The sequence below is a fragment of the Zeus faber genome, assembly GCF_960531495.2.
Source record: "Zeus faber genome assembly, chromosome: 19".
Taxonomy (NCBI): domain Eukaryota; kingdom Metazoa; phylum Chordata; class Actinopteri; order Zeiformes; family Zeidae; genus Zeus; species Zeus faber.
In genome coordinates, this window is record NC_137206.1 from 3,765,050 (window position 1) to 3,788,965 (window position 23,916).

Sequence of the window (23,916 nt, forward strand, 5' to 3'; positions counted from 1 at the left end):
TTACCTCCAGACAAACACTGATGTCTCCATTGTATTCAAAACAGACAAAACACGTCTGGATCGGACGCACGGCGGGAAAAGAGCAAACGGGCATCAAACGACTGCTGTGAGCAGAGAGAGAGAGGGAGAGAGGGAGAGAGGAGGGCAGGGGGAGAGAGAGAGGCTTTTTTTTTTTTTTTTTTTTTTTTTTTTTTTTTCAAGTAATTAGCGTGCGAAGCGTCCTTGAACCGGCGCTGCTCTCTGCTGCTCGGTGGAGGTTCGTGGCGTTTCCCTCAGTTCAGCGTAGGAGGAAGGAGACGCGTCGCTCTGAGATCTCACCAGCTTTTCCGGCGCCGCTGCAGGAGGCGAGTCCGCCCCAGAATACCAAGGGGTTCAGCCGCGGCGTGCACGCCGCCGGTGTTGCGGCCGCCGGAGGGAGGGCGTCCGTCTCAATGACATCATCGTCCGTCAACTCGTGGGGAAAGTCAAACTGTTTGCGGAAAATAAAAAGTCTGTTAAAAGACTGGAAGGCTCATTCGTAGAAACCACTCTATTTCACGACGCTGGAACCTGCTGATGTGATGGATTTCATTTACCTCTCTGAAGCGTTTGCAAATGGCAACGCTGTTCCAGAGATTTGCCTTCGCTGCGTGCGACGTGTGACACTTGCAGCTCCTTCCACGGCCACTAGGTGTGCTGCCCTGTCAAAAAACTGAAACAAACAAAAAAGATGTTCCAGTGGTTTTTCGTCATCTGGTTTCCTGTTTCGTAGATGCTCGCTAACAGTCAACCTCCTAAGCAGACAACAGCTTGGATTTCAAAATGGTATCACAAAAGAATTATGAAGAAAGAAAGAAAGAATCCTGAGCCTGACTGAGGGTCCAGGCAGGTGGGAGGTCCTGGAGCCTGGCTGAGGGTCCTGGAGCCTGGCTGAGGGTGTGAACACAGTGTTCTGCTTCAGACTGAAAGCGGTCGCTGGCAGCGTCTTACGCTCAGGGAGGATCAGCGGAGGAGGATGAAAGAGGAGAAAGTTGTTACACTCAGACATTTTTATCCAAACTGTTTTTATTTTTATTGATTCTGACAGGAAGTGGTTTGCAGCGATCGGGAAACTGTTGAGTTGCTCTACAGAACAATAAAGGACCCCAACACAGCAACACAGCAACACAGCAACACAACAACACAGCAACACAACAACACAACAACAGAACAACACAACAACAGAACAACAGAGCAACACAGCAACACAACAACACAGCAACACAATTAATTAATTGAATTAATTATTTTTTCTGATCTAAATCTCAGTGTGAATGGAACAGCCGATGAACATCTGGCAAAACTAACACATTTACAGTTATGTTTATTGATGTGCACTGTCCCTATTAAAAAAACATCAATAACAACAATTCTAATAAAACCCTCTGTGCTGTGCCTCTGGGATGACGTCAGTGTTGTTCTGCTCCGTGTCACTAGGGGGCGCTTGACGCCCGTTCTGTAATCCACCCCCCCAGCAGCAGCAGCCAGCGGAGCTAATATGAAGTCTGAGCTTTACACGTCTGATAAGAGTCAAGACTGTGAAGGGCTGCAGATAAGGACCCCCACCCCCACCCCACCCCACCCCACCCCTCCACGTCGGTTCGATTTGGGATGCATGGGGGGGGGGGGGGGGGCACAGGGGGCAAGGGGAAGGAGTGCGGAAATATTGACATTTTCCACAGCAAACAGGGACCAGGTGAAGGCATGAGAGGAGGACATGTTTTTTTTTGACTCGGAGTGTGTGTATGTGTATGTGTGTGTTTTCAGTGTGTGTGTGTGTATTTATTTGTGTGTTTTCAGTGTGTGTGTGTGTTTGTGTGTTTTCAGTGTGTGTGTGTGTGTGTGTGTGTGTGTGTGTGTGTGTGTGTGTGTGTTTGTGTTTGTGTTCAGCCGTGCATGGCTGCATGCCTCGTTGTGTCTGTCCGCCAGTATCAGCTCACATCCTGCTGAAGACTCAGAGTGGGTTCATGTAGCTGCAACTGTCCGCGCTCAGCAGCTGGAAACAGTCTGATACATAGTCTAAAACACTGTATGAAACATAGTCTGATACCGTCTAAAACACTGTATGAAACATAGTCTGATACCGTCTAAAACACTGTATGAAACATAGTCTGATACCGTCTAAAACACTGTATGAAACATAGTCTGATACCGTCTAAAACACTGTATGAAACATAGTCTGATACCGTCTAAAACACTGTATGAAACATAGTCTGATACCGTCTAAAACACTGTACGAAACATAGTCTGATACCGTCTAAAACACTGTATGAAACATAGTCTGATACCGTCTAAAACACTGTATGAAACATAGTCTGATACATAGTCTAAAACACTGTACGAAACATAGTCTGATACCGTCTAAAACACTGTATGAAACATAGTCTGATACCGTCTCAAACACTATGAAACAGTCTGATAGTCTAAAGCTAGGACCACGTTACATGATTGTCAGGGCTGATTTGTCAATGAGATCGGACTTCGCCGGTTTGAGATCGGGCTAAGTTGTGGTAGTCCAGGGTGGTCCAGGCTAGTCTAGAATAGTCCAGGGTGGTCCATGGTGGTCCAGGGTGGTCCAGGCTAGTCTAAAGTAGTCCAGGGTGGTCCAGGGTTGTCCATGGTGGTCCATGGTGGTCCATGGTGGTCCAGGGTGGTCCAGGGTGGTCCAGAGTACACATACCTTGTACAAAAGTTCATGTGAAAAGTACAGCAAATCACAGACATATCAAATTTGTATAACACCTTTGGTATGTGCTCGTCAAAGCCTCAAATCACACTGTGAGAGATTGTGCGCCAGCACGATGACCAAGCTAAAGAAAGCAGGAAGTGGCCGAGTGTGGGGTTGAGAAATGGAGGAGCGGCTCATGAGTCTAGATTAGCGTCAAATGTCAGTGCTGCAAGTTCCCTGCACAAACAACCGCGGTGCCGAGCTGTACGGCAGCCATGTTGTTTTGGTGTCAAAATATTACAATTTATTATGCCTGTCACTGCCAATAAAGTGATGAATTAATGAATGAAATGATGACGACGCATCCAGGACGCTTTGAGATCTGATCGCTTTGGCCACGTTGGGAGGCGGTCAGGGACGCATGGAGGTCAGACTAGATCCTGAAGCAACCTGGATTTATCTGGATTCGTCAGCAGGTCTGAACAGGGATCATTGATCTGGTTTATCAATAACTTGAGAGGGCTCAGATTGTCCAGACAGGGGGCCCAGAATGGAGTCCTGTGGGATACCACACACCATGTCCATCACATCAGAGATACAGTGCCCAGTGAATGATCTGATGTTAATAATAAAATGATCTAAACCTGTGTGTTCCAGGGTTCTGGGTCCAGCGCTGACCTTCAGAGTGGCTCCGAACCCCCACAACATCTCCACCGCTGACCTGGTCCAGGCTGCAGGTAGGAGCACGCTCCGGGGTTGAGGGTTCGATTCCACTTCGGTCTGAATCACATCAGAAAAGAGGATTCATCGCTCCATCCTTCTGTTTCATTCCGTGCGTTTTGTCAGTTTTTCTGTTGCAAACGGACTTATTCATTTGTCAATTTCTGGAAAGGCTTCCCCACCACTCTATGCAGCTATTTTGTTTGAAAAACGTTGGGGCTTTTCTTGCCTTGAAGTGTTGTCTTGGGTCCATATATTGAGTAGACATCTAAACAAATTTCTTCGGCCTTTCCTGGAATGATTTTAACTTCTCTGGAAATAGCGGAACCTGAAGGAAACAATGCAATAGAAAATCCACACAGTGAATGAACAGGGAAAATGTCACAAACACACACACACACACACACATACGTGTGTGTGTGTGTGTGTGTGTGTGTGCGTGCATGTGTGTGTGTGTTTTGTCCTTGGTCCCAGTGACTTTCAGAGTCCAGTCCGCTCAGTCTTCCAGTATCTTCCATCATCTCAGTGGAACAACTCGCTTCCAGTCGCAGCTTCTCTCCTCCGTCAAACAGGATTAAAAGCTCAGGTTGAAAAGTGAAGCCACATTAAACTGGCTCCAGAACAGGTTTTGACCCGCTGTGAGCGAGCAAAACTTTATTTACACAGCACAACACATTTCACTCAGCGTGAAATACAATGTGCTGCACAGAGGGGAAAATACAACTTTCTAAGCAGATGTACACAGATGCACAAAAAACATACATGCACGCAGCAAATACATGTATGCACAAAATCAAAAAGATAAACAAGAAAACATAAAAAAGGAGGAAATTATATTTAAAATAAATACTACACTTAAAACTTCACAGGCTCGGAGAAAAACCAAAACGACCAGGTACATGCTAAAAGCAGCTTGGGAGATCTGATGGTTCGGGCCACGTTTCGGGTGGTCAGGGACGCACGGAGGTCAGGCTGGATCTTGAAGCAACCTGGATTCACCTGGGTGAGTTACCAGGTCCGAACAGGGATCAGCTGATGCACCTCAGAAGAGACCGGAGCGGCCTGGGATCGTCCAGATAGAGGGATATGTTCAGTGTGGTTGTGTGTCGTCAGCATTGTGAGGGAGCACGTCAAGGTTAAACAACAGGGGGGCCCCCAAATCGAGCCCTGTGGGACGCCACATACGGTGTCCACCTCACCACCGATACAGTTCCCAGGTCACAGAAAAATGGTCCTTCCCGGTGCAGCCTGCCATTAGTATTTTAAATGTGCCGGCCGAAAAGGAGCCCTCAACACAGTGTATCACAGTGAGACCTTTCCGCCTCCCTCTCTCCCCCTCCCTCCCCCTCTCTCCCCCTCTCTCCCCCGACTCCCTTTGATGGTGCGGTGGGGGAGAGCTAATGAGGGAGGTGAGTGTGGTTAAAATGTCAGACCAAATGTTAAGTCAACACCGTCGTCTCTTCCGCTCCCCATCGATGAATTATAAATCCGGCCGAACAGCGAGGAGCTCCTCAAAGGAAACATCCGACACTGTGCCTCGGCGAGCGGGTCGCGGTCAGCGGGTGGAGAATTGAACCGACAACGTGCGGAGCACACAGAGGACCGGGGCCCCGGCTGCAGTGACTGGCACATCCGTCCACCTGCTCTTCAACGCTCCATCTCTGCGCTGGAATCTGGGTGAGAAAGGAAACACTCCCGTCAGGGGGAGGAGGGAAGAAGAGAAGGAGGCGAAGGGGACCAGGGGGCGGAGGAGCCGGGAGAATCCGACGGGGACGCGGGACCGCCGAGTCCCCCGGGGGGGGGTGGGGCGATGCCGTTGCCCTGGCGACCGGGCGCAGGTGGGGGCAACGGAGCGGCGGAGGGGTCGGAGTCCGGGATCCGACGGTCGGAGGAGCAGTTGCAGGAGGTCCGGAGCGAGGACCGCCGCGGAGACGACGCCCGGTCGGCAGATAAAAGAATATGACGGTGTATTCAGAGGGCTGTTGCCATGGCAGCGGGACGGCACAAAGCGTTCCGGGCGGAATTTCAAAATGGAGCTGACAGCCGTACACAAAGGCCTTCTGGGTAATCCGAGTTGACCTTTGGCCTTTTGCGTGGGTGCATCTGAATGGCGTGGCCTTCTGATGAACCCATTAAAACTCAACCTGGGTGTTGCTCCGTCACCTGGAGACCTTTCAGAGTAAAAGCCCCCCGGGACGCTGCAGAGCGTCCAGTAGATTCTGTCAAAACAAGAGAAGCAACGTGATGCTGCGGCTTCATTCATGAGCCGAGCGGTGTCATTCAAACGCACATTCATGTTCAGATCATTGTATCTAATATGAAGCTTGAAAGTAACTACTTAGAACTACTTCTAGTGACAGCACTGAAGTACTTCTTCTGATATTGCAGTACTTCAGTGACTTCACTTATTACCACTGTTACTCTTTCTAGGATCGCTTCAGTACTTTGACTTGTGATTTATTTTCTGTACTGTTCAAGCATCTGTACAGGGGTTAAGACCTGTTGCTTGGTTTAACTGGTTTAAACCTGGTTAGGTGGGTGGTTTAGTGGTGTCTATGTGGTTTAAACCTGGTTAGTTGGGTGGTTTAGTGGTGTCTATGTGGTTTAAATCTGGTTAGTTGGGTGGTTTAGTTGGGGTCTGACTGGTTGAAACCTGGTTAGTTGGGTGGTTTAGTGGTGTCTATGTGGTTTAAACCTGGTTAGTTGGGTGGTTTAGTGGTGCCTATCTGTTGAAACCTGGTTAGTTGGTTGGTTTAGTTGGGGTCTGACTGGTTGAAACCTGGTTAGTTGGTTGGTTTAGTTGGGGTCTGACTGGTTGAAACCTGGTTAGTTGGTTGGTTTAGTTGGGGTCTGACTGGTTGAAACCTGGTTAGTTGGTTGCTTGCGTGGTGTCTCTGTCCGTCCGTCATCCTCACCGTCTTGAGTCTAAGCTCAGAGTTGTGGTTTGAACCAGCTCAGAGATGACTCCATGAAAAGCTTTTTCGGAGTGGCAGGTTCTTAGCACCTCTTGCTGAAAGGCATTCTGGGAGGTCCGACTGTAGAGAGGAGGTGGAGGTGGTGGGGGGGGGGGGTCAGCATCGATGCTCAACTGGAAAACAGACAAAGAGTAATCCTGCCCAGAGAAACAAAGAACTGCAGTGTGTGTGTGTGTGTGTGTGTGTGTGTGTGTGTGTGTGTGTGTGTGTGTGTGTGTGTGTGTGTGTGGTGACACAGGGTCCAGTGTAGTCGTGTTGGGTGCGTTTTACAGTTCCACGAGTTGCCCGAAACACAGCACGATTTTATGAGTTTACCTGAACGCAGCATGGACTCTGCCGTGTTGCTCGTCTGGTTTCTTCAGTACTTTCTTTTTAACAGATTTTCCTAGATTTTCAGTCATATTTCTGTGAGTGATTACCATTGCACGGCTTCTATTTTTCCGACGCCACCGTGGATTTTGAACTCATCACTGAGTCGCACATTACAGTTTTTTCCAGGGACGCTCAGTTTCAAGGATTATTTTCTGGTCTTTTTTTCATCAAACCTGCAAAGTAAAGTGGACCAGGGATTTAAAATATGAATCGAACAGATCTACTGACATCTTCCAGTAAGAAGCTATATAAGCTGTATACTAGCTATAATCTGTACATTTATTGTAAATATTATGATGATGTCATAAAGCCTCTTACTGTAAATCTCATTTATAGTAAATAATATGATGACGTAATAAAGCGTGTTATTGTAAATGTCATCTCCTACTTTTGAAAACCAGACGTGCGACCTGTCAGTTAACCAGTAATACCGAATTGTTCGGGTCAAATTAGTTAGGTTTTTCACTAATTCCTGCTCTGTATGTGGATCGATTTGGATGAAATTTTAACCACGAGATTCTTGTGACATAGCGGTTTAAACGACACCTCAACCACATTTCCAGCTTAACAACGCTCAATTTTTGGTTGGTTTTTCACTACTATCTGCTCTGTATGCTGATCAATTTGGATGAAACTTCATCCACGAGATCCCTGTGACAGCGCGGTTCAAACAAGATGTCACCGCGCTCGTGTGTTATGTAGAAGTTGGTTTTCCACACTTTTTCCCGTACAATTACAATAGTGTGTTTCAGTCTGTGGTACTGATACCAGTTTCTGTCCATCCCTAGTTATGCATTGAAAGAAAAAACTTTTTTTTTCGCTCAACCTAAATACTGTTACAAATGTATTTATTATGGATTATTTATTATTTATGAAGCGGGTGCTGTGGTTTGTGTGGGATTCCAGCTCGTGGCTGCAGATGCAGGTGGTGCTGCGCAGTAATTACCTCTGGCATTCTGACGAGTGTTTGTCCAAATGAAGGTCAGCTGTGTGTGTGTGTGTGTGTGTGTGTGTGTGTGTGTGTGTGTGTATGTGTGTGTGTGTGTGTGTGTGTGTGTGTGAGAGTGTATGTGTTTGCGTGCGTGCGTGCGTGTCTATGCTAATGTGCTCAGCTGGAAAAGACAGCCACTCAAACAGCGACGGCTGGCATTATGCACACTGTTCAAGTGTGTGTGTTTGAGTGTGTAGGAGGGGGGTGGTTCAGAGAATCATTATCAGAGAGAAGGTTAGGTCTGCCTGCCTGCCTGCCTGTCTGTCTGTCTGTCTGTCTGTCTGTACAATAAGTGATAAACTGGAGTATCACTTAACTATAGAAACATTCTAACAGTCACTTAACTATCGTAATATGAATATGTGAAGGTTACCACACACACACACACACACACACACACACACACACACACAAACATATGTGTGTGTGTGTGTGTGTGTGTGTGTGTGTGTGTGTGTGTGTGTGTGTGTGGCTCTTGGGGGCCTCCAGCCCCCTGCTCTGGTTGACCCGGTCTGGGTTCTCACAGCCTGGAACCCCTGGACATGTTGCTGGGACCTCGAGGGCCGGTGGAGACCCGGGCCCGGGTGCAGCGTGGGGAACTGGGTGGGGACCCGGGGTGGGCGTGAACAGCCAGGACAGAAGGGCCCTCCTCATCCTTAAAGAGACTCCTCCAGACCAGCGGGGGGCGCTGGCTCTTTTATGACTTGACTCTTGCCGCCCAGAAACACACAACTGTGAACACACACTAGGCTGTGATGCAGAGGTGCATGCTGGGACGCAGCGCACGGCAGCGCCGCCACCCGAAAATGACCCGAGTCGGGTTTGATGCGAATGCGGCGTGAGGACAGCGAGACCCCAGAGCCACGTCCGACCAGGAAGGGCCCCGTAACGCACAACTGGCAACCCTCCGCTTTTGCCAGGATCCCACTGGTGTTGCAGCCTGGCAACCCGTGGTTTCGCTGACACGTCACGCAAACGACTGTAATTTGACGCTGAAGCAGGAATGATGGACTTCCTGTTTCCTGTTTCCTGTCCGTCTTAATATCTGTAGCAACGTGTCAGAGGTAAAAGAAAAACAACCCTTCTCTCTTTCTCTCCTCCACCTCCTCCTCTCTCCTCTTATCTCTCTCCTCCACCCCTCCTCCCTCTCCTCCACTCCTCCTCCCTCTCCTCCACCCCTCCTCCCTCTCCTCCACCCCTCCTCTCTCTCTCTTTCTGGTTGAGTGGTTGAGTTCAGTCTGGTGATCAAAGTCTTCCTCTGTCTCTTCTCCTTCACTGCCCCTGGCGCTCGCTCTCTCTCTCGCTCTCTCTCTCGCTGTCTCTCTTCTCTTGCTCTTTCTGTGTGTGTGTGTGTGTGTGTGTGTGTGTGTGTGTGTGTGTGTGTGTGTGTGTGTGTGTGTGTGTGTGTGTGTGTGTACGTGTGTGTGTGTGTGTGTGTGTGTGTGTGTGTGCCTCACCACCCTTTGCAATCTCAGAGTAACAACTTACTGCCTGCTGACACACACACACACACACACACACACACACACACACACACCCCCCAACGGAGGAGTTGGGTGGTGTTGGTTAGATGTTGGCGGGTTGGTTGTATTTCGGGGGGTGGTGCTGGGAGACAGTAACAGGTGGTTGGGGGTGGGGTGGAGGGGATGGGTGGATGTTGGTTGGATGTTGGTGGGTTGGTTGTATTTCGGATTTCGGGTTTGGTGCTGGGAGACAGCAACGGGTGGGTGGGGGTGGGGTGGAGGGGTTGGGTGGACGTCGGAGGGTTGGTTGTGTTTCGGCGGGTGCATGTGAATCAGTAACGGGTGCCAGTCAACAGCCGTCCTGATCCCCGGCGCTCGGGCGGATTAGCGCAGCCGCCATTGTTTTCGCGCTAATTCCATCTCCAAGGTATTTATGAGAAACAGGCGTGCATAATAATAAGAAGGAGCAGCCGGAGATGGAGAAGGCGGGGACGCAAGCAGCGGAATAACCTCCTCCCGGATTCCCAGAGAGACCCTGAGCTGGTAAACACAAGCTGAATATGCATCGGTTTCCTTCTTCGTCGGAGGGAAAAATGAAACAACAGCCTTGAACTGACGAGGACGCAGAGAGAGGAAGACTTCCTGCTCCGTGTGGGGCCTCAAGGAACCCTCTTCACATACACCTCCGCTTCGGGCTGTTTGCTGAATGGGCCTGAACCCGACGGAGGCCTCCCACGCGCCCATTACGCTCCCGTGTCTTCATGCCGCCCGCACCTCCGGAGGAACAGGGTGGAGCTCTGAACGTGTAGCGGTGTAGGTGGGAGCCGAGCCTCCAGCCTGACGTAGTCTCGAGGAGATTCTGAGGGCCTTGGGCAGCCGTGACCTCCAGCCACACGGAGCTTCCTCCTTTCCTGGTGATTCCAGAGCGTTTTGGGAGCCCACTCAGGAAACTGTCCTTGGGGCCGAGATCCACTGTTGCTCTGTCGTGGATGAGCCCTGGCAGCACCCCCTGGTGTTCAGGTGGCGCTTTTGGTTCTGGCGGTTCTGACTCTGTTCTTGTGAGGCTCACTTTTCTTGAGGGGCCCGCTAAACCTTTGGGCCCCTGGGCCTGGTAGGGAACTATCCCTGAGAACATGGGGAAGGAAGCAGCCCCGCCCGTGTTGCGTTGGGATGGACCTGAGTGGAAACAAACGGACATTGCGTTGGTTTCTGAAGAGTCTGTTTGAAGCCTCAGGTTTGGGCTCATGCCCGCTGCCATCTTGGGAGGGTGGAGCCCGATTTTATAAATTTGGGGCAGCGGGACAGCAGAGTCTTGGTGTGCTGTGGGTGGGGCCAGTGAAACCAATAACTTTCTGAACCAAACTTTATAAAGACACTCATTAGATATTTAGACCCTAAAGCCAAGACAAGTTACTTTTTCCATTGACTTCCATTGAGTCCAAGGTTTTCTGAAGCGGCATCTCGTGGCTATTGGAGGAAGTGCACATTTGAAGCACTAACAGTTGTAATGTCTTCCTTCAGGTCATAGTATACCAAGTATATACCAAGTAGTGATATATTATAGTATAGCCTGGATATACTATATTTTAGTATAACCTAGGAAAAGTATATTGTGGTATTACCTGCAGTAAATTATTCAGCACAATCTGTCTCACACTAAAGTTTCTGCCACAAAAAGAGATGGTTCTGTAAGAGAGCGGCTCCATATTGTCCTCTCGTACTAACTGTGGCAAATCCGACCGAGCTGTTACTGAAGAAAGATGCCGTAGAAGCTCACGAAACCAGCGAGCGAGAGGCTCCTCACACCAGACGCAGCTCTCCAGCAGGAACACCAGCAACACCAGCAACACCAGGTCCTGGTCAGGCCTCTTTTAGTCCATGTGGGGTGTCGCTCTGACAGGAAGCGGGCGGAGAGAGAGGGAGGTGCATCGGTTGTATATATTGAAGGGCTTTTATGTGGTATTTGAAGCACCTTGAATTGCCATCGCGCATTAATTAGACGAATTACACTAAATTACATTTCCAAATAAACCTGCCTCGTCTATTTGAACTGGTTTCCTTGGACCAGCGGCTCCCTGCGGCTTTCTTTATACCCGTGTGTAGATTTGGCTTGATGAGGCATCGATCTTTACATCAACAGACATTTTTAAAAAACACAGACAACAGACAACAGGATGAAATGCTCAAACATGGCTTAATAGTAAAATAGACTAATCCTTTGCAATCCTCTGTGACTCCGCCTGTACTACGTAGTTTATTGTAAGTTGTAAATCAGGATCTGGATGAGCAGCATCTGTAGAATTATGGACTCTGGACATGACGGGTACTTCAACTTTTAATACTGAAGTAGTGAAGTAGTGAAGTACTGCCGTGCTTCAGATGAAATGTCATGGTGGTACTTCCCCTTTCACCCCTTTAGTCTCAGTGTATCTGTACTTTTCCTGCAGAAGAAGAGAGGAGTCCTTCCTCCTCCACCTCAGACACTCAGTGCATCTCCAACACCACAACCTGATGGAGATGCTGTTGTTCCTGGTTGTTGTCTGGTTGTTCCTGGTTGTTGTCTGGTTGTTCCTGGATATTCATGGTCTTTTCTGATTGTTCCTGGTTGTTGTCTGGTTGTTGTCTGGTTGTTCCTGGATATTCATGGTCTTTTCTGATTGTTCCTGGTTGTTGTCTGGTTGTTGTCTGGTTGTTCCTGGATATTCATGGTCTTTGATGATTGTTCCTGGTTGTTGTCTGGTTATTCCTGGTTGTTGTCTGGTTGTTCATAATTGTTCCCAGATAGGGAAGGTTTTTTTTGGTTGTTCCTGGATATTAATGGTCTTTTCTGGTTGTTAATGGTCGTTGTCAGGTTGTTCTTGGTTGTTCCTGGATATTCATGGTCTTTTCTGCTTGTTCCTGGTTGTTGTCCGGTTGTTCCTATTTGTTCCTGGATATCCATGGTCTTTCCTGGTTGTTCCTGGTTGTTGTTTTGTTGGTCCTGGATATTCATGGTCTTTTCTGGTTGTTCATGGTTGTTTTCTGGTGGTTTTCTGGTTCCTGATTTTTCCTGGTGGTTCCTGTTGTTTTCTGGTTGTTTTATGGTTCCTGGTTTTTCCTGATGGTTCCTGGTTGTTTTCTGGTTCTTCCTAATTGTTCTTGGACATTCATGGTTGTGGTGTGGAGATGGGATGGTTTGAGCAGCCACACCTGACCTGGACCTAGGTGATTGGGTCAGGGTGGCTGCATACCTGTTCCTCGGTGGTTGGGCTAACGAGCAACAGGTTAAAACCCCCGTCCCCACACTCACTCAGGAGAGGAGCCCTGTCATGACATGTTCCATCTGCTCCTGGCTTGTTCCACCTGGCCCCCTTTCTACAATGAACTGGTGTCTACAATACATCGTCTTCTGTGTCTCTGTGCCGGAGGGCCCTGGAAACGCCACTGGGGGGGCGTGTGGTCGGAAGAACTGCCACAATGGTTGTTCCTGGTTGTTGTCCGGTTGTTCCTAATTGTTCCCGGATATCAATGATCTTTTCTGGTTCTTTCTGTTTTTTTCCTGCTCTGTGTGTGTGTGTGTGTGTGTGTGTGTGTGTGTGTGTGTGTGTGTGTGTGTGTGTGTGTGTGTGTGTGTGTGTGTGTGTGTGTGTGTGTGTGTGTGAGTGTCTCCGTTGGTGCTGGGGAGTTGCTAACGAGTCGTGTTCCTCGTATCAAAGCAGCAGCTGCAGAACCGAACCGAGGCCACAAAGAGCCGCCGCAAATCAAAGACGGACCGACGTACAATGCGACTCTCAGGTGTCCCTGCATGGAAACGGCCTGTGTGTGTGTGTGTGTGTGTGTGTGTGTGTGTGTGTGTGTGTGTGTGTGTGTGTGTGTGTGTGTTCTCTTAATGGTGCAGCCAGAATAAATTGGCGTGGTGAATGCATGGCGGGCCGCTCTGCCGAGCTACAAGTGAGGCAGAAACAAAGCGAGGCCGGAGCTTCAAAGCCGGCAGCTGACATTTGGGGCTTTCCATCTTCAAAGTGCTGTTTGCTTTTGTACTTCCTCTTTGACTATAATTATATATTTCTCTCCCGGAGGATTTACAGATGGATTTTGAGGGTCATTTCAAAACATTTGCAATGAAGGACACACAATGAGCTCTCTGTCTTTGTTCCACATCTCTATTCAGGTAGTTTTTTTTTTTTTTTTTTTTCTACTGCCGAAGTAAATTTAAATTTGGGGAAACGCACGTTTCGATGGGATTCTTTGGACCAGCCAGCGACGCGTTCACACACCTGTTGGTCCCAGTTCTGTTGAGCGCTCGTCTTCACGGCCTTTCCTGTTGTTCTGCGTTGATGGACACAGCGGCTGCATCGCCACGTCCATGTTTTTTGTCCACTCTTTATTCGTTTTCTAAATTCCCTCCATCGGGACCGACCCGCTCTGGTCCACCGGACCTCACGGCCTGGTCTCCAGAGTGTCTGTCTGTCTGTCTGTCTGTCTGTCTGTCTGTCTGGTCCTGTTGAACTGGAAAGTTTCTGTATCTGTACTGTTTCACTGTAGAGTGATAACCCAGTCAGCCTAGCTTCACAGTTGCTTGGCCTCGGCTGCCTTCCGGTCGTACTAATTTGTTGCAAGAGTTCCACCTTATCATGGCTTTTGCGCATTGTCGTGCATTTGTGTCACCATGGCAACCAGCGATAGGAAGCAGATTCTCCTCAACGCCACTGGCTTAGCTAAGCTTCAGTGAAACTGAAGTTTGGCGATTTCTGACCCGCTCAGTCACAAAAAGGCGAACGAGAGATGAAATGAAAGGTTTTACTTCCCACCGAGCGGGCGTGGCAGCTTGAATTATCACACATCACTTCTTAGCGAAGTGTCATTTTAAAAAGTTGCAAGTTCTGAACTTTGTGTTAAAATAGATTTGCTCAGATTAATTATTTGTCTGAAATTTTGCAGCGGTGAGCCCTGTCCACACGTTCAGTACGTGGATGTTGTAGGTTCCTGGCATTTTAGGAACTGGAAACCAAGCTTTTGGAAAAAACACCTTCCAGGGTGGAGGAAGTAAAACGGAGCATGTTGAAAACGGCGACCTCAGGGCCTCCACCTGCGTCAGGAACCTACGAGCCGCGGCCGACGCCCAGTTTGTTTACGTGTACTTAGCACTCTTCACTTTAATCACCTATTTAGGCGTAGCCCTAACTCCACCTTTTTCGGGTTTGTCATCGTGTAGTTCTCCGTGTCTCCACCAGGGGGTTAAACGTCCCTCCGGCTTCAGGACCGCCGTCCGTACAGCAGTGTGTGAATATTATGAAGAAGCTCAACACGCCGCCAGCTCCTCGTCTTCTTCTGTGGTGTTTGACGTCACGTCTGATGACATATTACCGCCCCCCGCTGGCCTGACATGCTTATGTCAGCACTTTCAATGTTTCTTTGCGTTTTCGTGTCGATGGAGTGATTTTCTAAAACCCCGTTGGTGTGGACGGGATTTTGGAAAAATGATATATGATATGATATGATATGGTATGATATGATTATAAATGATATAATCCTCCACCTTGTGAAGGTGCACTTTGGAACTTCATGTTTATTATTAGGGCAGGAAACCTATTGTTTTTGTTTGGATTTTTATGAATATCTTTTCTCCTCTGAATTGTTGCAACTAAAAGTGTCTGACGCACAGCAACCGCTGAACGCGGACGTGAACGAAGAGTCGTTTGATTCTGGGCGTTTCAGACATGTTGTGGTCCAAGTTTGATCCACATCGACCTATATTTGGAGCAGGAATTAGTGAAAAAACGTTGCAAATTTACCGGTAATAGAACTTTGGCGTAGCGGGATGAGTTTGTGCAGCGGGGCGCATTGTGACATCATCATCCGATCTGGTATACATGTGCAGGGTGTTGGTCTGTGGGGGGCTTTCGCATGGGGCGCGGTGCAGACCCCATTGGCATTTAGCGGTCGCTTTGCGCATGATTTGCACCGGGTTGAGACGACACGGAACTCAGAAAATTTGTTGGAACTGATGCCGCGTTCGACGGGAACTCTGAGAATTGTGATTTGGCTGGATAAGTAGTGATGCTGCGTTTTATGGGGACTCGAATAAATCGAGAAGATCCATTTTAAGCAGGGGTCCCTCTCCTCTCTCTCCCCTCTCCCTTTCATTCTATCTCTTTCTCTCTTCACCTCCCTCTCCTTCTCCATCCTCTTTTAAATGGATGTCTCTGGTCTGATGGTGCCTGAGCTCGGCGGGGATGATTCTCCCCCATCTCATCAGCCACCTCATCCCTCTCTTCCCCCAATTCCATCTCCTCCGCCTCTCCTCCATCTCCTCCTCTCATCCCTCTCTTCCCTTTCCTCGGGCTTTTCTCTCTCTTGACAAATTCTTCTTCTCCTTCTTCTTCTCTTTCCTCCGTCTCCCTTTCCCTGTTAAATGAGAAACGTGGGGGCGGCGGGCGGGGCGTCGTCCCGGTCGCCTGCCCCCACCCGGCGCCCCAAACCCCCGGCTCCTATCACCAGCGCCGCTGCTGCGCCCGAGGGAAGAGGAGGATTCTGGGAGGTTTGCTCCGTGGGAGGTGTTGCATTAGCACCTGGAAGTGGAAACTGGAGACCGTGACCTTTTACCGCTCTACCTGGAAACACTCGCCCTCCCCCGGGGATCCGTCTCTCTCCACAATCCTCACTTTCTTTGCAACCCTCCCCCTCTCTCTCACCCTCCCTCTCCCTCTCCCTCCCTCTCTCCCTCTCTCTTGCTCTCTCTCCCTCCCCCTGTCTCTCACCCTCCCTCCCTCTCTCTCCCTCTCGCTCTCTCTCTCTCTCCCTCTCTCTCATCCTCCCTCCCTCTCTCTCCCTCCCCCCCCCCTCTCTCACCCTCCCTCCCTCTCTCTCCCTCTCGCTCTCCCTCTCTCCCTCTCCCTCTCTCTCCCTCTCTCTCACCCTCCCTCCCCCTCTCTCACCCTCCCTCTCACCTTCTCTCTCTCTCTCCCTCTCTCCCTCTCTCCCTCCCCATCTCTCTTACCCCCCCTCTCCCTCACGTCCCTCCCTCTCTCTCTCTCTCCCTCCCCCTCTCCCTCTCACTTCTCTTTTCCACATTATCGCACGTCTCTCTTATTTTGTCCATTAATTCAGTCCTGGCGGCCCCCCCCCCGTGGGCTCTGTCTGTTAACACACTCTCCGGGCGATCAATCCCTCCCTCTCTCCCCTCGCCCTCCTCTCAGAGTGCCCGTGTTCCTCCGAGCGTCCCCACCTCACACCAGCGCTCCGTCAGGGACGCTGCTGTCGATTCACCGTTTAAACGCTGCGCCTTTGAAGGGGCGGTTGAGGGGAATTTGCTTTTTTTTATAGAAGTTCCAACGTAGCTGCGTTTAAAACTAACTATTATTTTAAAACTAACTATTTGTGCTGGTCTCTGCAGCCAACAACAGAGCACTTCCTATGCTTAGCTCTCAGCATAGGTCTTAGCTCGCGGTGGCGCTCAAGCCGATTATTATTAATAATAATGAAAAAAATAATAATAATAAAAATGGTAACAATAATAAACTATAGCTACAGGCAGCAATACACAGGGTCCACTTTAGTCGTGTTAGGTACATATTACAGGTTTTGGACCCTCAGAGGTTCCCGAATCTGCGCTCTGTGATTATATGCAGGGACGAATGGAGCAGACGGAGGAATTCTCTCCTACCGCAGATTCCTTCTTTAATTGCGGTGACGGGGGCCGCGCCCGGCTCGGGTTGGGCGGAGGGTGGGTACCAGTACAAGTTGGCGTTTTAGGAAGACCTGCCAAGCCGGGGAGAGAGCAGATGAAGCACCGGCGCTCCTGCTGTACGATTGGCTGTTTGTGTCACATGGTTGTTTCTCTAGTGTACGATTGACTATTCATGTTACATCTTTGGTGTGAATTATTTACAGAGATTTACGAAGGCAGTTGAACTTACATAATTTTAGTGGTGGCTTCTTACCTTGGATTACATTTTCGATAGGTTAGGTTTCCATGAAATACGAAAAATATGATCGTATTACAAATTCCCGTTTTTTTTTTTTTGGCAGCTCCCTGGATCTTGAACGCATCACTCACTTGGACACAATGGACTCGACAAGACGTGGTCGCGAGTTTTTGAGAATAACGTTTGTTTTTTGTTTTTTTTTTATAAATCCGGCAAAGTAATGTGCACCAAAGATAAAATATCAGGTCATGTTAGGTATGTTTTACAGTTTTCCGGGTTCTATGAAACGCAGCACGATTTTCCAAGTTTACGTTGAACGCTGCATCGGCTCCACCTGGTCTGTCGTCTCCTGGTCACTCGTCTCGCGGAGCAACCACTTTACACGGCACAACCCTCCGAATGTGAACAAACAGAGACGGTACCGGACTTAAATAACATGTGTTCATGATGTCACAAAGCGGGCCGCTCCTCAAACTCATCAAATCGCCTCGACGTTCTTCTATTGCCGGCAAAAGTGCGACATTTTTTCACAAATCTCTACTCCGAAGGTGGATCTACGCTCTACGATCGATTAAACTCGAATGACAAGACGTCTGAAATGTTCTGGTTCTCACAAGACCTCAACCATGTCGCAGAGAAGATGAAAAAGTATATATTATAATAATAATAATAATAATAATAATAATAATAATGTAACAATAATATACTTGAAATATGCTACTGGGGGTGTGGCAGCTTAATGGGTCGCTTTATGTATACATTTAAAAAATATATATTCAATACTCGTACAGCCTGTAGTGCAGGCTAACACTTTGAATAGGACGCCATCACACACACACACACACACACACACACACACACACACACACACACACACACACACGGTCACAGTTGTACACGATGTAGTGTGTGTGTATGTGTGTCGTGTGTGTGTGTGTGTGTGTGTGTGTGTGTGTGTGTGTGTGTGTGTGTGTGAGAGAGTGTGTGAGTGTGTGTGCCCACTTGTGAGCGACAGCAGCGCCTTTCTATCACAGACTCTAATTACCTTGCTCACTGTGTAAAACACACACACACACACACACACACACACACACACACACACACACACACACACACACACACACACACACACACACACACACACACAGGAAGGTGATTCTGGTGCAAAGTGTGAGACTCTGCACAGCTGATGATTTGTCCTCATTAGAAAACTCAGTTTCCCCCGATTTGAACCCGATGGAAACATTTTAAAAATCTGTGAAATAATAAAAAGTTCGAAATCTGTGACAAAGTCAATCTTTCACGTTGACACAGCGGCAGCGACGGTGCGATTACAACGTCACAGATACAGCGACACCACAGCGCGCTGAGAGCGAACCGGGCTGCAGACTGACTGGTGCATTGTGGGCCGTTCGGCTCCTGACAACTCACTCGGCAAAGGCGGTTGCATTCGTGGGACTCTGGGTTCCGTTGGTTGAGTCGGTGCAGCGCGCGGTGAGCGAGGGACGACTTCCTGAGCCAGGAACCAGAGTCGGATCTCGACTCGTTTCGTTTCTGAATTGAGATCCGGATTCAGTGAATCCAGATTCAGACTCAGTTCATCCAATGTGCCTGAATGAATGAGACAAATTAAACGAATCGTCTGCATGTCGTGCATCACTGGCAGAGCAGCATGGGTGAGCGGGGTGGGGGGTGGTTATTGACACGGTCCACAACGTGCACGCTCGCGCGCCCACGCCTGTGCACGTGAGAGCACGGCCGTGCACGTGAGAGCGCGCCCACGCCCGTGCACGTGAGAGCGTGCACACGCCCCGCGCCGCTTTTCAAGCACAATTCCGAGGTTTCACACCCGACCAGCTGATCTTTCCAGCAGAGCGGCCATGGCGCCTCGGTGCCGACTTCCTGCTCAGAGCAGCGGGCTCTGAAACACAGAGCCTGCTGCAAGAGTCTAAAACCTGAGAGGACAGACAGACAGGCAGACAGACAGGCAGACAGACAGATGGACGGACAGACATAATAAACCCGTTGATAAAGAATAAATATAATCCTAAAAAGTAACAAAAACAGTAAAAATGACCTAAAAAATAAAAATAAACTTGTGAAATTGTCGATGTACATCAACCCCAGAAGATACATTTGAAGATAAAAATAAAATAAAATAAATGTAAACAGAAAAATTAAGGTGAAGGTAAACAAAGAACGGTCAGAACAATAAAGAGAACGATAAATATGAAATATAAACCTACGTGTAAACTGATGAAGTGAAATATATGAAAATCAGAACAATCAGAGGCTTTGTTGAAGCCAATTCGTCAGGATCAGGAAGACAGACAGGAAGTGCAGGAAGAGAGGCAGGAAGTACAGGAAGTGATGAACTTTTCAAAGTGACCTCATCACTGCAGATCAGCTCCATCTGTCGCTGAGAATCATCAGTCAGACGGGGTCAAGCTGCCGAAAAAAAAGAAAAAAAGAAGAGCTGCCTGGAGACCTGGAGGACCTGGAGGACCTGGAGACCTGGAGACCCGGAGTCCCTGGAGACCCCGGAGGCCTGGAGACCCTGGAGGCCTGGTGGAACTGGAGGACCTGGAGACCCTGGAGATCCTCTAGGCTCTGGAGACTCTGGAGGACCTGGAGAGCCTGGAGATCCTCTAGGCTCTGGAGACTCTGGAGGACCTGGAGGACCTGGAGACCCTGGAGGACCTGGAGACCCCGGAGGACCTGGAGGCTTGGAGACCCCTGGAGATGCTCTAGGCCCTGGAGACCCTGGAGGACCTGGAGACCCTGGAGGTCCTGGAGGTCCTGGAAAGCTGCAGGTCCAGATCATAAGTCGTGTGAGTCGGAAAACACCAACTTTTCGGAGGTGATTTAGAAAAGAACCTGCCGCACAGAAATACTTCATGACACAGAGACTTGAACTAAAAATGTAAAAATATATAAATTTCACAAATGTCACAAAACGAGAGTTTTGATGCTTCATGTGCTTGACTGACGTTGTGCAATGATGATAATAATCAGATCTGACACAACTTTCTAAATTATTATAAGTGAAGATGTTCTTTGTCACCTCCACAAAAACAATCTCTGGGAATTACAAACACGTCCAATAAGCACTGAAATTTTTCTTTTCGCTTTATTTTTTTGCTTATTTTCAATTAGTTTCAGTCCAAAGTATCAGGTAATGCTCCGACATTTTCATTGTTTTTCGGTCAAGCTGCTCTCTCCATCTGGACACATTGGACAGTGATAATCCTAACGTGAGCTCTGCTGCAGGTAGAGCAGAGAGAGCCGAAATCTCCAGAAAATACGGTCGATTTCCATTTGGCTCCAGCTGTGACCTCACACCTGCCGGCGTTGAGCCCTCATTTGCATAAACACGCCCTTAGATGTCCCCCCCCCCAGTGAGAAGAGAGGATTCTGAACGGACTCACCTGTCGCTTTCAGACGGTTTGTAAAACTGAATGTGCAGCACGTTCCGCTGGAAGGGACACAAGGCATCTGCATAATAATAGAAAAATAAATGAAAGCCTTTTTCCCCTTTATGGACTTTAATAGATGTCGTGGAACGATATGAAATTACTGAAATTGGAAAGATAAGACCTTTAAGTGTCTCCCTAAAAGGCAATTCCACCGCAAAACAACATGAAAGTTGTTTAGCAGGTCGAAGAATAACTTTGCGGCGGAAAAGTGTTCTGTCCCCTCCCGTCTGCGAGGAAGACGGGGAGTCCTGGTAAACTCCCAGAATGCATTTCACGCTGTTTTGATACAAAAAAAAGGTCATCCATATTCCGTACTTTGAGGGTGAATTCACAAAGCGATTGCGTGGCTTTTGCCGCCGCTAAACGTGCGCAGATTAGAGAAAGAGCGTCTAAGCGCCGCCAACGGGGAAATGCACCGGTAACTGCATTGCCACACAAATGGCGTCTGGGTGCCCTGGTGCTATTTGCACGTATTTAAATGAGGTATTATTCATACATTTGGCGCAAAATTGGCCCCTTTCTATGCAAATGCGCCATGTTGCAAAAAACCTCCCATTCAACAGCGGCGCCACAGAAGCCACGCCCAGTTAGAGTGAAATCATCTTCGTCTGCAGAGACCTGGTGGCAACTGCGCGGACAGCAACAGGCGGCGGTGCTCCGCGCCCTGCGCCATCGGAGCATATACACCTGTCAAGTTAAACACTGGGATTTGAAAATAATGGAAATGGTCGCCCATTTCAGGGGTCGGGGGGGGGCGTTACGCACAAGTCTCCCAACGGGTCTCCTGGACCATTTCCATTATTTTCAATTTCCTTAATGTTGACAGGTTTGCTTATTGATCGCGCAGCAGAGCGGAGCGAGGCGCCGCCGCCTTTTTATTTGTATTTTTTTTTTGTCCGACGCCGGATCAGGCTCGAACGCTCCGGCCCCGGGACGGAGCTCTGAGGGACTCCCAGGGTTTAACCCAGGATCCCTCATCCCCAAGTTCAGAGATGGCGGAGGGATGGGTTTGGTGGTCAACTCTGTGGGAGGCACCGGGGGTACATGGTGGTTCTTGGCGGTACGAGGTTTGAAGCGGTACAACGCTCATGTACAGATAGGTTTCTACAGCCTTTGATCACAGCACAGTCTCAGAGGGCTCCGCAAGCTGCACCTTTCACATACAAATCGACGGGCTGGTCACGGCGGTAGGGGGTCCAGGGTGGTACAGGGTACGAGGCATTAGTGGTTGGAGCTGGTGCGAGGCTGGAAGCTGCTCCGGGTGGGACTTGATTCGAGGCCGGTACGTGGTTCTCTGCGCCCCCAGACCATTGCTGTTTACCGGATCGGGCCGATCCACAGACCTCTCCGTCCTTTGTGAGAGACTGTCAGGCTCCATTTGCATCGTCATGTCCAAGGCCGGATTAGTACTCGATGGGGCCCCTGGGCCTTGAAGCTCATAGCCCCCCTCCCACACACACACACACACACACACACACACACACACACACACACACACACACACACACACACACACACACACACACACACAAAGGAGATTCGCTCCTTCTCCACACCAAACACATCACGCCAACTCTGATATCATTCTGATTGGATAATAATCAATGTCAAGAGAATGGTTCAAGCTTTGCATCATATTTCTGTGGCGTCCCACATAAAAAATAAAAATAATTGAAAATGCACACGTTCTTTTTTTTTCTCCCATTGTGGAGAGCCCATTCCCCTGGGCACGTGCCCACACTGCTCATATGGTAGATCCATGCTTGGTGACGTCACTCACCTGCCAGGGAGTGCCACTCTGGAAGGCGGTGGGAGTGACGTGAAGGTGACGTGAAGGTGTCGTGAAGGTGACGTGAAGGTGACGTGCCGGAGCGTTCCAGCATCTGGAGCTTCCTGCACCGGAGCTGGTTCCCGCTGCAGCCGTGGAGAACGTCTGTCAACCTCCATCAGAGTGAAAAGCCTTTTCCACACGGTGTCAGAGCAGCCACAAGCCATTAATCAGGGAAACATGTGTGTGTGTGTGTGTGTGTGTGTGTGAGTGTGTGTGTGAGTGTGTGTGAGTGTGTGTAATCAGTGTGTGCTGCTTGGTTTTTATCTCTATGCATGTTAGCAGTATCACCAGTATGTTATACAGTGTGTAATTGTGTGTGTCCATGCATGCGGTGTGTGTGCGTGCAGGGACCATCCAGGTGTGTTATTGGGGGTCTTTGAGTCCCTCATAAGGAGGATGTAATTATGGAGGTGTCATGGTGGCTCCGTCTGGAGGGGGGAGGGTCTGTAATGCATCTGATACGGGAGTCGGTCGCAGCGCTCGGCGCATGCTGATTGCACCGCAGCCGCCGCTGAGGCTGGAGGTTAGATCGCAGAACAATACTTCCATGCGTCGGTTGAGGGCGGAAAACAGGGAAACAGACGATCCAGTCAGAACGTGCAGGATGTGTGATACACAGTATTTACGGTGTATTTATGGCGTATTTACAGGATTTCTGAAGTGCTTCTGTGTATTTTTGGATGTGTTGAGTCTGAACAGCAGCGTTGCTAATCCCCAGCTACTGATGCCCAGATGCTGGTACCGGGTTCAGGTTCTCTGCTCATGTACTCATGAGCTAAATCTCTGATTCCAATATCATGTGATGCATTCTGACCCATTTCATGTTTTATTATTCACACTCAGGTTCACGTCGTATCTGATTTACTGAACGAAGTGAATTGATTACCTTTGGAAAATGGTTCATTGAGGGTCTTTCAGATCGATGATATCTGATACAAAGATCACTGGCAATTTCGGCACTTATATAAGTACTCTGTATCGAAGTACCACGAACGAGTACTCAATAGTCAGTACTCATACTTGATCTGACTGATCGATCACTGACTCAGTCGTACCAGGGGCCAAACTGAGGTGTTCTCGGTGCTCATGGAAAGAGCTGTGTGAGTATTTCCCCGGCAGAAGAGGAGCTCCATCTGGTCCAGACTGAGCTTTGGGTGGTGCAGGTGGAGACATGAAAAGGGGATTTTTCCATATGTGTTTCTGAGGAGGAAGCAGAGACAGTCACCTGCTCACACCACCAAGGGAGTCAGTGTTGATGGAGAACAGTGGAGGAGCCAGGACAGCGCCTTGAGGGACACCAGGGTTTAGATCGCCGGCTCTGGACGGGGATCCTCAGGACCTACCGCTACAGAACCTTCTGGTAAAATGGAGGAGCAGTCTACAGACGTAGATCCTGACAGGGAACGCCTACCGTAAGCCTGTTCTCCCCTGTTCTACGACTGCCACAGCGCGTTAAAGTAGAGAGTTAGAGTTCTCAGAATCGGTATCGACAGAG

At 49.1% G+C, this 23,916-nt stretch overlaps 1 protein-coding gene across 1 annotated transcript in view; it reads left to right on the forward strand.

Moving 5' to 3' along the window:
• ptprn2 (protein tyrosine phosphatase receptor type N2) overlaps positions 1–23,916 on the forward strand; it is a gene marked incomplete at both ends in the record, with an annotated part of 94,928 nt that overhangs the window by 15,501 nt on the left and 55,511 nt on the right. Inside the window, one exon of the mRNA XM_080020060.1 lies at positions 3,344–3,423. Coding sequence (XP_079876186.1) covers positions 3,344–3,423 — 80 coding nt within the window. The remainder of the gene's footprint in view (positions 1–3,343; positions 3,424–23,916) is intronic.